Source organism: Haliotis cracherodii, unplaced genomic scaffold, assembly GCF_022045235.1.
Source record: "Haliotis cracherodii isolate W230 unplaced genomic scaffold, xgHalCrac1.p SCAF_16, whole genome shotgun sequence".
In the NCBI taxonomy this organism is placed as follows: domain Eukaryota; kingdom Metazoa; phylum Mollusca; class Gastropoda; order Lepetellida; family Haliotidae; genus Haliotis; species Haliotis cracherodii.
The window spans coordinates 9,307,468-9,324,003 of record NW_027266271.1 but is presented as its reverse complement, the minus strand read 5'-3'; the positions used below and the strand labels follow the sequence as shown (position 1 = coordinate 9,324,003).

The following is a 16,536-nucleotide window of genomic DNA, read 5'->3' as shown; positions in this document are numbered from 1 at the left end:
ATGATCTCCTTAATTGACGTTACGACTCTGTCACCAGGGTTGAAAGTATGATCTCCTTAGTTCACGTTACGACGCTGGCACCAGGGTTGAAATTATGATCTCTTTCATTGACGTTACGACTCTGGCACCAGGGTGGAAAGTATGATCTCCTTAATTGACGTTACGACGCTGGCACCAGGGTTGAAAGTATGATCTCCTTAGCTCACGTTACGACTCTGGCCCCAGGGTTGAAAGTATGATCTCTTTCATTGACGTTACGACTCTGGCACCAGGGTGGAAAGTATGATCTCCTTAATTGACGTTACGACTCTGGCACCAGGGTTGAAAGTATGATCTCCTTAATTGACGTTACGACTCTGTCACCAGGGTTGAAAGTATGATCTCCTTAGGTCACGTTACGACGCTGGCACCAGGGTTGAAATTATGATCTCTTTCATTGACGTTACGACTCTGGCACCAGGGTGGAAAGTATGATCTCCTTAATTGACGTTACGACGCTGGCACCAGGGTTGAAAGTATGATCTCCTTAGCTCACGTTACGACTCTGGCACCAGGGTTGAAAGTATGATCTCTTTCATTGACGTTACGACTCTGGCACCAGGGTGGAAAGTATGATCTCCTTAATTGACGTTACGACTCTGGCACCAGGGTTGAAAGTATGATCTCCTTAATTGACGTTACGACTCTGTCACCAGGGTTGAAAGTATGATCTCCTTAGTTCACGTTACGACTCTGTCACCAGGGTTGAAAGTATGATCTCCTTAGTTCACGTTACGACTCTGGCACCAGGGTTGAAAGTATGATATCCTTAATTGACGTTACGACTCTGTCACCAGGGTTGAAAGAATGATCTCTTTCATTGACGTTACGACTCTGGCACCAGGGTGGAAAGTATGATCTCCTTAATTGACGTTACGACTCTGGCACCAGGGTTGAAAGTATGATCTCCTTAATTGACGTTACGACTCTGTCACCAGGGTTGAAAGTATGATCTCCTTAGTTCACGTTACGACTCTGTCACCAGGGTTGAAAACATGATATCCTTAATTGACGTTACAACTCTGTCACCGAGGTGGAAAGTAGGATCTCCTTAGTTGATCCTAGAGTGGAGGAAACTATTTCTTTTTCCAGTCACAGTCAATTTGTAGGTCCATTAATCACCAAGGAAATATAGGTTTAACTCATCAATACATTTACGAACAATAATAACGACTTTTTGTGACGTGAGCGCATGTAAGCTGTGAATTTGCATGACCATTTACAAGTTGAGTCGGAATTATGGAACAGTGTAGGCTGTCTCTCTACAAGTGATCTGTGAATACGTGTTTGTGTATTTCCAGTTAAGTGTCCACCGGGAAAGAGCTACGACAGTGACAACTGCAAGCGTTGTCGTCACGGATTCTACCAAGACGTTCCGGGCATGTCTTCCTGTGTGGCTTGTCCTGGCTTCCAGACCACAGAGCTACTGGGAAGTCCCGGCATCGCCCAGTGTAAAGGTGAGATACACAAACGATTCTCATACCACGTGTCGCGGATGGTGTCTCGGTAGCAAAATAACGTTTGTTCGAAATAAGCTTTTGTCCACCAAACAACGAACGGTACACGGTTGGATGAGGTGATCTTAATACAAGACCTTCCAGCATCAAAAAGTCAGTTTCGGTGTATTTCTGTAGGGAATCGAGAATACAATTTGAGTGCACACTCTTCCATTGATCTGGGAAATAACTGCATTGTCATGAGCATGCTTTATAGCGTTGATACACCGCGATATATATATGGCATATAGTATTAGTCGTAGTCGTAGTCGTAGTCGCTGTAGCAGCATGCTTTATAGCGTTGATACACCGCGATATATATATGGCATATAGTATTAGTCGTAGTCGTAGTCGCTGTAGCAGTATGCTTTATAGCGTTGATACACCGCGATATATATATGGCATATAGATTTAGTCGTAGTCGTAGTCGCTGTAGCAGTATGCTTTATAGCGTTGATACACCGCGATATATATATGGCATATAGTATTAGTCGTAGTCGCTGTAGCAGTATGCTTTATAGCGTTGATACACCGCGATATATATATGGCATATAGTATTAGTCGTAGTCGTAGTCGCTGTAGCAGTATGCTTTATAGCGTTGATACACCGCGATATATATATGGCATATAGTATTAGTCGTAGTCGTAGTCGCTGTAGCAGTATGCTTTATAGCGTTGATACACCGCGATATATATATGGCATATAGTATTAGTCGTAGTCGTAGTCGCTGTAGCAGTATGCTTTATAGCGTTGATACACCGCGATATATATATGGCATATAGTATTAGTCGTAGTCGCTGTAGCAGTATGCTTCATATCGTTGATACACCGCGATATATATATATATGGCATATAGTATTAGTCGTAGTCGTAGTCGCTGTAGTAGTATGCTTCATATCGTTGATACACCGCGATATATATATGGCATATAGTATTAGTCGTAGTCGTAGTCGCTGTAGTAGTATACTTCATATCGTTGATACACCGCGATATATATATATATGGCATATAGTATTAGTCGTAGTCGTAGTCGCTGTAGTAGTATGCTTCATATCGTTGATACACCGCGATATATATATGGCATATAGTATTAGTCGTAGTCGTAGTCGCTGTAGTAGTATACTTCATATCGTTGATACACCGCGATATATATATGGCATATAGTATTAGTCGTAGTCGTAGTCGCTGTAGTAGTATACTTCATATCGTTGATACACCGCGATATATATATGGCATATAGTATTAGTCGTAGTCGTAGTCGCTGTAGTAGTATGCTTCATATCGTTGATACACCGCGATATATATATGGCATATAGTATTAGTCGTAGTCGTAGTCGCTGTAGTAGTATGCTTCATATCGTTGATACACCACGATATATATATGGCATATAGTATTAGTCGTAGTCGTAGTCGCTGTAGTAGTATGCTTTATAGCGTTGATACACCGCGATATATATATGGCATATAGTATTAGTCGTAGTCGTAGTCGCTGTAGTAGTATGCTTTATAGCGTTGATACACCGCGATATATATATGGCATATAGTATTAGTCGTAGTCGTAGTCGCTGTAGTAGTATGCTTCATATCGTTGATACACCGCGATATATATATGGCATATAGTATTAGTCGTAGTCGTAGTCGCTGTAGTAGTATGCTTCATATCGTTGATACACCGCGATATATATATGGCATATAGTATTAGTCGTAGTCGTAGTCGCTGTAGCAGTATGCTTCATATCGTTGATACACCGCGATATATATATGGCATATAGTATTAGTCGTAGTCGTAGTCGCTGTAGTAGTATGCTTCATATCGTTGATACACCGCGATATATATATGGCATATAGTATTAGTCGTATTCGTAGTCGCTGTAGTAGTATGCTTCATATTGTTGATACACCGCGATATATATATGGCATATAGTATTAGTCGTAGTCGTAGTCGCTGTAGTAGTATGCTTCATATCGTTGATACACCGCGATATATATATGGCATATAGTATTAGTCGTAGTCGTAGTCGCTGTAGTAGTATGCTTTATAGCGTTGATACACCGTTATATGTATAATGCAGTATGAGTCGTAGTCGTAGTCGCTGTAGAAGCATGCTTTAAAAGCGAGGATACGCCGCAATATATATAATGCATATATTATCATTTTTAGTGGTAGTCGTAGTATAACGAAACGAAACGTTCGATACACGTAAAAGATTATGAACATGTGACTTTGCACATTATTGCAAGTTCGGTTTGTCTATGAAACGTAAATAATCGAGCTTGGACCAGTGATTAATATTGTAAGCAACGGCGTACGATGACACGTAGGTTTGTAGACACCTATGTTCTTACCCGGAATCCCCAAGGGGTGGTAGATGTACTGCTCTTGATATCTCTTTCATATTCATTCAAATCTTGGTGAACTCTGATTCCAGATACTGACGTAGAAGGCATAAACCTCGTCGTGGGGATGAGTGACTCCCAAATTGGCATTCTTCACCTTCGTGGAATGAAGTTTGACAGTGTGTCCTTGAACATCTCTGATGGATTTGTTGACCACCTCGCCTATAATCCGAGGGATGAGTTTATATACTTCACTACACAAGAGCCTACCACCATTGGGAGAGTAACAATGGGAGGTCTGGACGAAGAAGCTCTGTTTAGGTTCCCACACGGTGAATCTCAATTTATTAACAATAGGATGTCTTTGTTATAACCCATCCTGCGCATGCTGCTTTTACTATACTTGCTGTATCATGCAGTGCGATGCGATGCGATGCGATGCGATGCGATGCGATGCGATGCGCTGCGATGCGTTTAAGCGTCAAAAGAACTTTTTAAACGCACGCTGCTTTTACTCTGCTTGCTGTATCATGCAGTGCGATGCGATGCGATGCGATGCGATGCGATGCGATGCGATGCGATGCGATTCGGTGCGGTGCGGTGCGGTGCGGTGCGGTGCTGTGCGGTGCGGTGCGGTGCGGTGCGGTGCAGTTTAACCGTCAAAAGAACTTCCTAAGAAAAAACACAGTTGTGTTTCATGGTGTGTTCCTTTGTTAAATCAGGTTTTTCCCTTGAAGAATTAATTCCCACAAACAAACATTGGATAGCAAAACGAATCTTTTAAATACAGTTTTTTTCCACTACTTGTACGAACTGACTTTTTTCGGACGGTAACACCCTGATTATTTCGCTTAAAAAGACCTGTCTGTTATGCCTTCATCTAGAAACCTATCTGCTGAGAAAACACTGAAAGGGTAGGATTAATGAGAAATATACACGTTGGAAACACACTATGATGGAGTAGCAATAACATAAAAGTCGTTCTATTCTGAGAAAATCCAATAATACATTGTCCCCGGACCACTATAATCAAACATTGTATGTCTTTTATGTTAGCCAGTCAAAGTTTCAATCAACATATATGTAACAATAAAATATATATTACTCGTTACCCCACTCAGAACACATCACATCACACACAGGTCTGTTCTTCACTGTTCTACCATGGATTTGGAAAATCCCCGATTCTGATTGGTCAATGAGAGCTTTCAAATCACAATACAGTCAACTACGGTTATAACGAACTCGCTTATAATGAACTGACGGATATAACGAACTTACTTTTTGGTTCCGACTATTTGCTGTAGTTATGCTGTATATATGCTTATAACGAACTACGGTTATAACGAACTAAAATTAGAAGTCCCTTTGAGTTCGTTATAACCGAGATTTACTGTACCTACCACTGACTGCAACAGCTGTTTGGATGACCGCATGACGACGGAAACTAATATTTATAGATAAGATCCTTTTTTCAATCATTGTGGGAAGGCATTCTGAAACAATAATATGTAAAATTATAGGTTACAAAATGAGTGTTTGGGTTTTTATAGCATTCAAAGAACTGTGTGACAAAAGGCGTTAGGACTTAAACGTGATATATATCGACTGAGAGAGTGTATTTCAAATTTTGGGGACAATTAGCGCCGTGACGCGTTCGTTTTCCAAATTCATATTTAGCTGTGTTAAGGTAACTGAAAATAGTATGTTTATCGCACAATCTAAATGCTCTGAAAAAAATATACACATACGGTAATTACGAAGAAAACATTGTGTTTCCTTGGGTTAGATCTGCAAAATGTAATTTATTTGGTTATCGTCAAGAACTTGTTTTGTTTCTTTGTTAAAGACACCATTATAACTGGGTTTGACATAGATGTTGCCACTGGTCTTTTGTTCTACACGTCATTTGATGGGGTGCTGGCTGCCCTCCACGTTAGTTCTGGCGCAGAGTACATTCTCCTGTCCAATCTGACTAAACCTCGAGGTCTTGTTCTTGACCAAAAGCTGTAAGTAACCTCACTTGAATCAAGTATTTTGCTGTCCCTTTGAAGGGTATATTTCTTATGAAGGCATGAACGTCAATAAAATTGAATCTTGAAATGAAGGCAGTGCATAACATTGAAAACAACATATTAAATATATATATTTAAGAAATAAACGACGAGTGGGAGTTCTTTATCGTACAATAAAACACTGCAGGGATAACAATCCATGAAGGCGCATTTTTCTTATATGAGATATCAACATTACGTACAGCCTCTTTAAGGATGTTAGTAAAAAGTACACGCTTTAGAAATATTTACTCGTATTTAAATAATGATGACTCCCTGAATAGAATCCTATCGCGACAATGTCGGACAAGTCCCTTTCATGAATACGGGGTTAAATTTGGCCTTTCCCCCATATTCTCACAATGTTTACGTCGATTATCTTCACCTTTTCTCCCAACACAGATTGCCTGCCATATCTCACTCACTTTTGGAAGCGATCGTTCGGCCATTGCTTTTATCTGCGTTATCCAGCCACTGGGAACTACACACGAAACACTTCCCTCTAAAAAATAACATTGTCCAATTTACGACATCATCAAATCGTTCGAATCTCCAAATTTGAAGTCACGATAGAACGATGTTTCATCGTGGAAAAAACCCAAACACATCGTTCTTCGTTGTTCTTTGCGATCTTATAAATATTGTAAGTATCTTATACATTATTATAAACAACGAGCAGGTTGCGATGTACATAAACCATATTAAGGGGCACGGGTGGCCCAGTCGTCTAACGCGCCGAGATTCACTGTGCTGAGTTGCGTCCCTTGGGCACGCCAGAAACCTAGGAACCCCGATTCGCCCCGATTATGTTTCTAGGTTTGTCAGCACCAAACCCGTGCTCGTGGGTTTCCCAGAAGTGGAAAACGTCTGAGACCTCTGAACACTTCGGGATTTCCTCTAATATTAAGCTGACATGCCGTGATATAACTGGAATACTGTTAAAAGCGTCGTTAAACCCAACTCACGCACACACATTAACCATATTAACCAGTTGACAAGGTTCAGGGACCGTTGATCGTTGCTCAGGCTACCAGTCACCAGTTAGTCTGACCACGGCGTTAAACAATATTCACTCATTTACCCACTTGCTTTGTTCCTTTGTCTATTCAGGTACCTCGTAAATAAAGAATACATTTTACAAACAAACAAACAAACAAACACGCGTCATGAAAATATTGTGTTCGCTGTGTAGTTTAAGGTTCACATGCATTCGCAAACAATGTTTCTTTGACGGTTAATGTTTTGTCTTTGTGAAAGGGGAGTGTACTGGGTGGAGAGCGATACCATCAACTATCTTCACTATAGCAGTAAGATGGCTAAAACAGTTTTCGTGGACACCAACGCAGTGTGGAATCCGATCCTACACAAACATGGTACGTCATAAACAATAGGATGTTCCCTGAGGTATATTGTGATATACAGTTTACTTTTGCTATGATATTAGGGGTGGTCGGGTAGCCTAGTGGTTACAGCGTTCGCTCGTCACGCCGAAAACCCGGGTTCGATTCCCGACATGGGTATAATTTGTGAAGCCCATTTCTGGTGTCCCCTGCCGTGATATTGCTGGAATATTGCTAAAAGCGACGTAAAACCATACTCACTCACTGACTCACTGCTATGATATTACCTCCCTCAGGCATTTATCCCTTGTTTGACTATTTGAACCCTGAATATCTTTAGGACAAAGTTTTGTCAATTAGGCAAAGAGGAACACGGTGACTAAGGCATTGTAAGTTTGAATCACATATTCGCCTTGATAATGATGCTTGGTTTGTCTGAACTATACCCGAGCTCTTTGGCTTTGTCAAAGTGGTCTAAGACCAGTGCCAGCTAGGGTTCTTCTCCCACATCTAACTTACACGCTGTGATGTAACTGAAATATTTTTAAGCGACGTTCAACCAAACTCCATGTACACAAAGTACACTCAAGAACAATGTCAGTTAAAAATCATCTAGTCCTTTGCGGATGATGTTATACATAGTTCATGTTTGTAGTTTGTTTCGTTACTTCCCCTGTCGGGGGCACGGTTGGTCCAACCGTCATAGGCGCCGCAATTCGCTGTGCAGAGTTGCGTCCCTTGAGCACGCCAGAAACCTATCATTGTGGGTTCGAATCCCGGTTCGCCTGATTATGTTTCTAGGTTTGTCAGCACCATACCCGTGGTCGTGAGTTTCAACAAAGTGGTAAACGTCAGAGACATACATCACTTTGGGCTTTCCTCCCATATTAAGCTGACACGCCCCGATAAAACTTGAATATTGTTAAACCAAAGTCACTCATTCACTCACTTTTCCTGCTCCAGGAAATAAGATAATGTGGAATACATACACAAGACTCCGGGAAGCGTACATTGATGGCTCCAATGTACAGACAATTGCTTCAAACTTCACATCCAGATTCGGATACACAGAAGAATTTTACTTCTACCTGGACAAAAATGCAGTGTGCGTAAGAATTATGACTTATTATTATTATTTTCGTATTACCTTATGGAAGTACAAAAGCCAGATGAAAACATTTTACAATGTTTGGACTTCATTCTTGTGAATATGAGATAATTATACACATTATTATTATCATTTCAGGCGGTAACCAAATAACATTAGGTGACCATGTCAAACAAAGTGTCTTCTTGAAGTCATTCAAGATTAAACTATGTCATCGATTCAAGGTCATCTAAAAGTAATTCATGACATTACTCTAACAAACCACGTCAGGGGTTATGCACAGATATATACCTACTAAGCCATCACCTGTTAATATGAATACGTGTGAACCGAACGATTTTATTTCAAACAATATCTTGATAAACGCGGTTTCGCTAAATGTATGGACAGTTTTATGTATTTAGTATAATTATAGTTTTTTAAAAAATAAATGAACATTATATGCTTATCTGTATTACCTGTAGATAAAAAGGTGAAACCTATTGATGAAATACAATGACACATCTTATCCAGCATCTGATTTCAAATTATGTTCAAAGGAAAGTCAGTATCATATGAAAAGAAACACCATAAAAGTATGCAACACTGACCGTAGTTGATAAAGATGTATGTTCTTTATCAAAACATACACAGTAATCTTGACATTTTAATCATGTACAGGTGATTAACATGTGTGGATTGTATATCAAGTGCTTGTTAGGACTATCGCGAATTGACCATTTACGGGGGTAGAAACAAACATTTTTAGTCTACTTGTCCTTACAACGATAAGACATCGCAAAACCATCAAAAATGGCAAATTTCTACTAGTCTTCATGATACTATTGGCCAGTTTGGCAAGGACTACAGGGCTAGTGCCAATTTCTAACGCTGATTTAAGTAATAATTAAAGAATAATTCATACAACCATTTTCATGACACATCCCGTGAGATTCGGAAAGGCGTTGTAGTGTTTCCTTGGCGACCAGCTTGAAATTTTATATTGAAGTTTATATCCACTTAAAGTCCACTTCTAAAAGCAGCAAGGAATTCTTACTGGGGTATATTTGAACCATACTGTATGAACCATACTGTATTTAGACGTCCAACGATTCGTTATCTTCTTCCTCAGACTTATGCGAGTAAATCGCGACCAGAGTGCCAGGGCAGCTGTGTTCTCTCTACCTGAGTCTGCGATTAGGATGCGGGTCGTCAACACCACAAATGACCCAAGCTGTGAGTTGTGAGCACCATATATATCCAATATATTCACATGTTTGAGGGACGTGGGCACCATATATACCCAGTATATTCACATGTTTGAGGGACGTGGGCACCATATATACCCAGTATATTCACATGTTTGAGGGACGTGGGCACCATATATACCCAGTATATTCACATGTTTGAGGGACGTGGGCACCATATATATCCTATATATTCACATGTTTGAGGGACGTGGGCACCATATATATCCAGTATATTCACATGTTTGAGGGACGTGGGCATCATATATATCCTATATATTCACATGTTTGAGGGACGTGGGTACCATATATACCCAGTATATTCACATGTTTGAGGGACGGGGGCACCATATATATCCTATATATTCACATGTTTGAGGGACGTGGGTACCATATATACGTAGTATATTCACATGTTTGAGGGACGTGGGCACCATATATATCCTATATATTCACATGTTTGAGGGACGGGGGCACCATATATATCCAGTATATTCACATGTTTGAGGGACGTGGGTACCATATATACCCAGTATATTCACATGTTTGAGGGACGGGGGCACCATATATATCCTATATATTCACATGTTTGAGGGACGTGGGCACCATATATATCCAGTATATTCACATATTTGAGGGACGTGGGCACCATTTATATCCATTTTATTATATACTTCAGTGAGAGAGACAGAGTTTTCTGAAGTTGAGAAAAGTGATATTTTCACTGCAGTGAATAAAACACTTTGACGGAATTATTGTCATACAAGAGTTACCTCCCCTTAAATTGTCTCTCCAAAATGTTGACGTCCTTTTTACGTTAGTTCCACCTTGTCAAGGCAAAATAATGACAGATGGTCATTTAAGTATCATTTTCTTGCCGTTTGTTATTCTCTCGAAAATGTTTCGTGATAGACTGTAAATTTCTTATTTAACTCGTCAATCGAGACTGTTCTTTTCGCTAAGCGCCATTTTTGTTACTTGACTAGCGTGTATTCTTTCGCTTCGAACAGCGGTCTCGTAGCTTTCAAGAATATTTTTGTTATATAATCGTGTCTATATGTATGATACAGAATGTTTGTGACCCTAAATATGTTTTGTTACTTTTGTATGATTTTTTTTAATGATTTTGCAAAAACGAAACTACTTTTTTTCGTCGTAAATACAAGGGGTTGTGAACCGTCACTGTGTGTTAGGTAAGGAGAATTTACGTTTCAAGATTGTACATATGTAATAATTTCATTTTCCGGTAGACTTTACACAAAAAGTATATAATAAACAGGAAATACCACGTGTCTCGTCAAATAACATGTTTCTCTCATTGAGTGACGGGGGTAAAGATGATATTTTCACGAGAACATATCTTCTTTATCCCCGTCACGAGATATTTCACTCGACGCATAAAATGTCCTCTACATTTTGACATGTTTGAGGGATGTTGCAAGATGGTCGTGTGGGCACCATATATAGCCATTATATTCAAATGATTTGAGGATGTGGACACCATACATATCCATATCAAATGATTGTGGAATGTTGCAAGATGGCAATGTCTCTGTGGTGTGAAATACATCGATAAATACATATCAAAATTATATTAACTTTGTTTAGGTTAGATACAACAATGTGATGTTTATTTTCAGTTGAGAATGTATGCAGCGGATCTGAGAGTGACTGCGACCACGGTTGCTTTCCTGCCAATGCAACCACCAGGATCTGTTTTTGTGCCCTGGACTTCACACTACAGAGCAACAATAGAACCTGTAGAAGAGGTAAGACTGGGTTACAATGAAGTATGTGAATTAGGGTAAACTAGTATAATATAGACATATATATATGCACACACGTAAGCACCCGAGATATAAAATGAAACGTTTTATACTCTTCAGAATCCATTAATATTATTATCTGAATGAAATATAGAAAACAGAAAAATCCAGTAGGCTTTCCTTTCAAAGCAGAACTAAAAGAAAGCTATCAAACATTTTCATAGAATTATCGATCTGAACAAATGGCGCCTTTTATGGTTAATCATAATCAGTGATACCTTTTGCTATTCAGGTCCTATTGGTATTTAGTTTTCAGTGGACAATCTTCTATTTTTATCATCAATTACCTCAGCTTGGGTAACTTTAGGTATGTGCAGCAATCAACCAGATAATAATCTGATTCTCTGACACAGATTTTTCAGGACAACTAGAAACCAAAGCCAGGTCCTGGGAGAAGCCCTTGGCCTCAGACTACTCAGTGCCACCAAGTATGGCCTTGAGGTTGAGGGTTAAGGCATGCCACTCCGCTCGTGTGGCTTTGGCCGAGACGGGCAAACGATTGTACCTTTTTGAACTGGACAGAAGACGGGGCAACGAGACGGAAATGTCGATCAGGAAGCTATGGCCCGGCTCTCCTCCTGTTGTGTTAGTTCATAAAACTGTCAGAAGGCTTGACTGTGATGACTTCCGTTTTTTCTGGATCACATGGAGTGACAGGATCTTGAGGATTGGTCGTGGCAAAACCTTGTACACCAGACAGATCCTCGTAGCGAAAGATTCACGTCCTTTCACTGTTAACTTCGCAATGTTTGGTTCTGGCTTTAATGCTACTGCTGTGTGGCAGTTCTAGTGGATGCAGAGATAAGCGTCCGATATGCATGAGTAAGACTCCCAGACTTTGTTATGTTGTCTTTAGCACTCCAAGATGTTATGTTATGCCTTATATAACTGAGGAAGAGAATTTGTTATGCTTTATATAACTAAGGAAGAGAATTTATGGATGTCAACTTCTTTATGATGAGGAACACAACGTTTCGGAGTACATACGTTTCTTTCATGTAGATATATTTGCTCTTTGCCTCATTCATTCACCCGATGAAGGAGTAAGCATATACTCCAAACGTTGTGTTCCTCATAATAAAGACACTGACATCCATAAATTCTCTTCCATATGTGTATCATTTCTAAGGGTCCTTCAAGGACTTATATAACCTTTTCTTGTTTGTAAATAAGACTCTCATTGGGATGTGTGGAGTGGCAGAATTGGTGATGGTAGAGATGGGGTATAGTCCAGAGAACAGATAACGAAGTTCTGATCTCAGCTGATCTACTTTGATTATCAGAACTACGATAATACCTTATATCACGGTTTATGTAATCACGTCCCATTCACCCCAAATAGTAGACCGACTCAATGGTATCATGATTAGTGTCTGACCGGAGAGTGGTCGATATAAAAAATACGTTGAAAGATGTTTCTTCTTGTTACCCAGCCTGGCGTTTGGCAATATGAGGAGAAAACAAGGACTGGTCGGCACGGAGTCAGAAATATGTGTGTGAATAATGCGGCATGGTATCTCAGTGGTCTAGCACTATGGCACCAGTCAGGACTAGTACAAGTAGCAACACACTCACACGCAACCCTGAATAGCAAATTGCGACGTCTAAGATGGCAGGGTTACCTGTACTTCTCCCAAACCCCGCAACACACGTTTCAAGAGGGACATAGCGGCATTATAATAGCTAACAATTTATGCCCATACACATCCTATCCGTATACTACACAAATGATATCCCACATCATCACACATAATGTATTTTGTGATAAAATAACAGATTTCTCTCCAAATATATAATCGTCTTTTCACTGGCATGAAATAACAGTTTATGCCGAAACTACTCTCAGCCTACCTTAATGTCACTCTGCTTTTCAGATTAAGAGCATGTGAGTAATGCAAGAAAAATATAATAAATAGAACATGTTTCTTTTTCTTGTGAAGTTGTTTGACAAGAGAAGACAAATGTTTTCTATTTATTTGCGTGGATAGACGAGTATAATGGTTCTGTTATTCGAAAGAGAACGCTAGACTGGTTGAATGCATGCCCAGGTGATTTATTGCCAGGATATCTATGATAATAACGGCACGTACTTGATACACGTGGAATAAACTGATCTGTACCCGATTTGCCTTTCTGATGTATTTTGGATATTTTCGGCAAATGGACTTAACATTGTCCTTTGTTGAGTGCACTCGTTGTTGGCAATATCACGAAGGAGTGAGTGAGTGAGTTGGGTTTAACGCCGCTTTTAACAGTATTCCAGTTATATCGCGGCGTGTCAGCTAATGTGGAAGGAAAGCCCGAAGTGACGCAGGTTTCAGACGTTTACCACTTCGATGAAACCCACGAGCACGGGTATGGTGCTGACAAACCTAGAAACATAATCGGGGCGAACCGGGATTCGAACCAAAAATCATAGGTTTCTTGCGTGCCCAAGGGACGCAACTCTGCACAGCGAATCGCAGTTTGGGAAACCCTATGACTAAACATTTAGCTCTTCATTCCGAAGACACAATGGGAGAAGTCCATTCCTGGTCAACCCGACCTCGCCATGAAGCCACGAGTATTGCGCTGGCTGATGTATATTTAAATAGTTTACCGTATGAAATATATTTATATATTTAGCAATTGTCCGACATGGTGTGTCGCACCATCCACATAACATTTAGTTTTGTAAATGGCAATTATTTACTATAAATTGCCCTTCTAGTAGGCAGTTCTATTTGATACAAAATCAGCTTACTTTTGCATTGTCCCTGTCATATCATATGACACATTTCAAATAAAACTAACAATTGATATACTTGAAGAAAAACTTACCTACTGTACGTATGACTAGATAAAAGGTAATACAACCTTTCAAAACATATCAGTTCAGCATTCATCCATCACTCTACATGCCACTGACGTATAACAAATAACATGTTACAATTGTACCGTATTCGACGTAATAAGCGCCCAAGGGGATATTTAATGATATATTGGCTAGTGAGCAATCCCAATTAGCACCCCTTCCGATTGATTAATGTACACAAGAATTATTTTTTCGCGTATAAGACGCACTCGTCTGTAAAATGCACCCTTAAGTATGGGCAATAAAATTCTGGAAAAATATGTCGTATATAAACATTTCAGGCTGTCAGCATAAACCACGATTTATGAACTTTCAACTCTGTTTTTTTTTCACCAAATAATATTCCAATAAGAGCCCCCTATTTCTAATTTTGAGAGCGCCCTGGGCGCTATTTACGTCGATTGCGGTAATAGTAATTGTTCTAAATGGTGTGCGCTGGACACAGGGATAGCACATTTTCTGGGGACTGTCGTGTGACCTGCCTCTACAGCAAATGCACTTCATGTGCTCGAGTCCAGGATGTTCCTGTCAGACCATAGGCAAGTCAACATCAGAATCTGGCAAAAGTGTGCGGTGAAATGTTAATGTCATTAATCATTAATGTAAAACATATTTGTGAAAACTTTAGCATGTATCAAACTAATGGCTGCATCTGAAGTAGTGATGTCAAAGATAGTGACGTCATTTTGGGAAACTATATCATAAAAGCAGATTAGGATGGGTGTTAATTCTCAGATTTATCTAAGCACCGCCTCCATTAAAATATTGTTGTTACCCTGCCTGGCGCTCGGCATTAAGGGGCACGGACTTATTGGCATGGAGTCAGTATAATCTGTCTGAGTGGAGTATACATGATGAAACTTCGGGTGAGCACTATAATTAAATTGAAACGACAAAACCCTTTCCATATTCATAAAACAGTCTCTGTCAAAAACAGAGTCGATTGTACGATTCCGACTACAACATGATCAATTGTTTATGAATCACTATCAAATAATGATGATGCAAGGTGTTCGAGAAAAGGTGAGCGTATCCCGCTCCACAGATGGTATCCGTAACAAACACATGCAAAGGCAAGTCAATTCTTGTAAAAACAAACACGGGAACATATGGTACAAGTCAATATAGGGAATTGCATCGGGCATCACTTTTGTCACAGATGCGTGAAATGCGTCATAAATCTGGCATCAGTCCGAACTAGTACAAACAGTCACACACATACACGTGCATGCACGTCGCCATATCAGTGCAATAATCCTGAACGCGACATTAAACCCCATTTCAACTCACCATATTTATAAAAAAAAGTCAATGGCTAGAAATTATGGTTGAACTGTAAAATTGGAGTAACAAGACAATGAATGACCATGGTGTCGAACTATTGCTTTTTATTTCTTTTATTTGGTTTGCAAAAACGCCCAAAACGCAATATAGTTTGTAGGAAAACAATTATATAATATTTTCAACTTCCAGATCAACTGATTACTAGTGAATGAAAAACTAAAGCATCTTTAATTTGGCATGATAATAGAGTTTAATGTTAGTCAATGGTTTGACACTGATTTCAGCTCATTGGTAATCTTCGTATGTACCAACACATATTGCCAACAAAAGTCAAGAACATGAATCGGATAGGGGTTCTATTTTTTACTCTGAAGTTTGTCATTCGTTGGTGTTTTTATAATTTATAAATTATTTACAGATTAAATAAATAAATGCAGCAAAGAGGGTTTGGTTGATTCTGGCACAGTCAGGCTAGTTAGGCTCATCATCTTCAGCTCAGAGCCCTTTCCCCCTCTACACGCAGCCCAGACAGCGAATGGGACTACTCCCAGGAAGCGCTGCCTAGTCACCCAGAACATTTCGGAGAGTGTTAAGACTCCCCAACACTGTAGCCTTTCTGCATAACCCAGATTGTCAGAAGGGATGTACTCTCCCAATGTCAGACAACAGATTGGGACGTTCCAAACCTACGGCACCTAGCACAATTGGGAGTCGGACAACTTGGTACTTGGGATGGAAGCGCGACACTTCGAAATCGAGGTCCGCATATTTGCCATGTTTTTTCTGGAAACTTGTTAATCACGTTAGTGTCAAAAGGGACAGAATATTCAATAATATGAATGATTTCATGGGATTTACCAAAAAGGCCAAGATCAGGTTTGTTGGCCTTGATAGGTCTGAGGCTGTATACGGGCCTATTCAAAGAGTTTTGTATTTATAGCATTTATTGTATTTCCATGACGCCCTCTACA

General features: G+C 39.8%; 1 protein-coding gene across 1 annotated transcript in view; it reads left to right on the top strand.

The window, feature by feature from the left end:
* The window catches only part of LOC139463797 (uncharacterized), a 47,566-nt gene extending 34,018 nt beyond the window's left edge, over positions 1-13,548 (top strand). The window contains exons 24-31 of the mRNA XM_071245112.1: positions 1,341-1,496; positions 3,966-4,205; positions 5,723-5,882; positions 7,185-7,300; positions 8,231-8,372; positions 9,487-9,590; positions 11,242-11,370; positions 11,781-13,548. Of these exons, the coding sequence (XP_071101213.1) occupies positions 1,341-1,496; positions 3,966-4,205; positions 5,723-5,882; positions 7,185-7,300; positions 8,231-8,372; positions 9,487-9,590; positions 11,242-11,370; positions 11,781-12,217 (1,484 nt within the window). The 3' untranslated portion in view covers positions 12,218-13,548. The remainder of the gene's footprint in view (positions 1-1,340; positions 1,497-3,965; positions 4,206-5,722; positions 5,883-7,184; positions 7,301-8,230; positions 8,373-9,486; positions 9,591-11,241; positions 11,371-11,780) is intronic.
* The last annotated feature ends 2,988 nt before the right edge of the window (positions 13,549-16,536 follow it).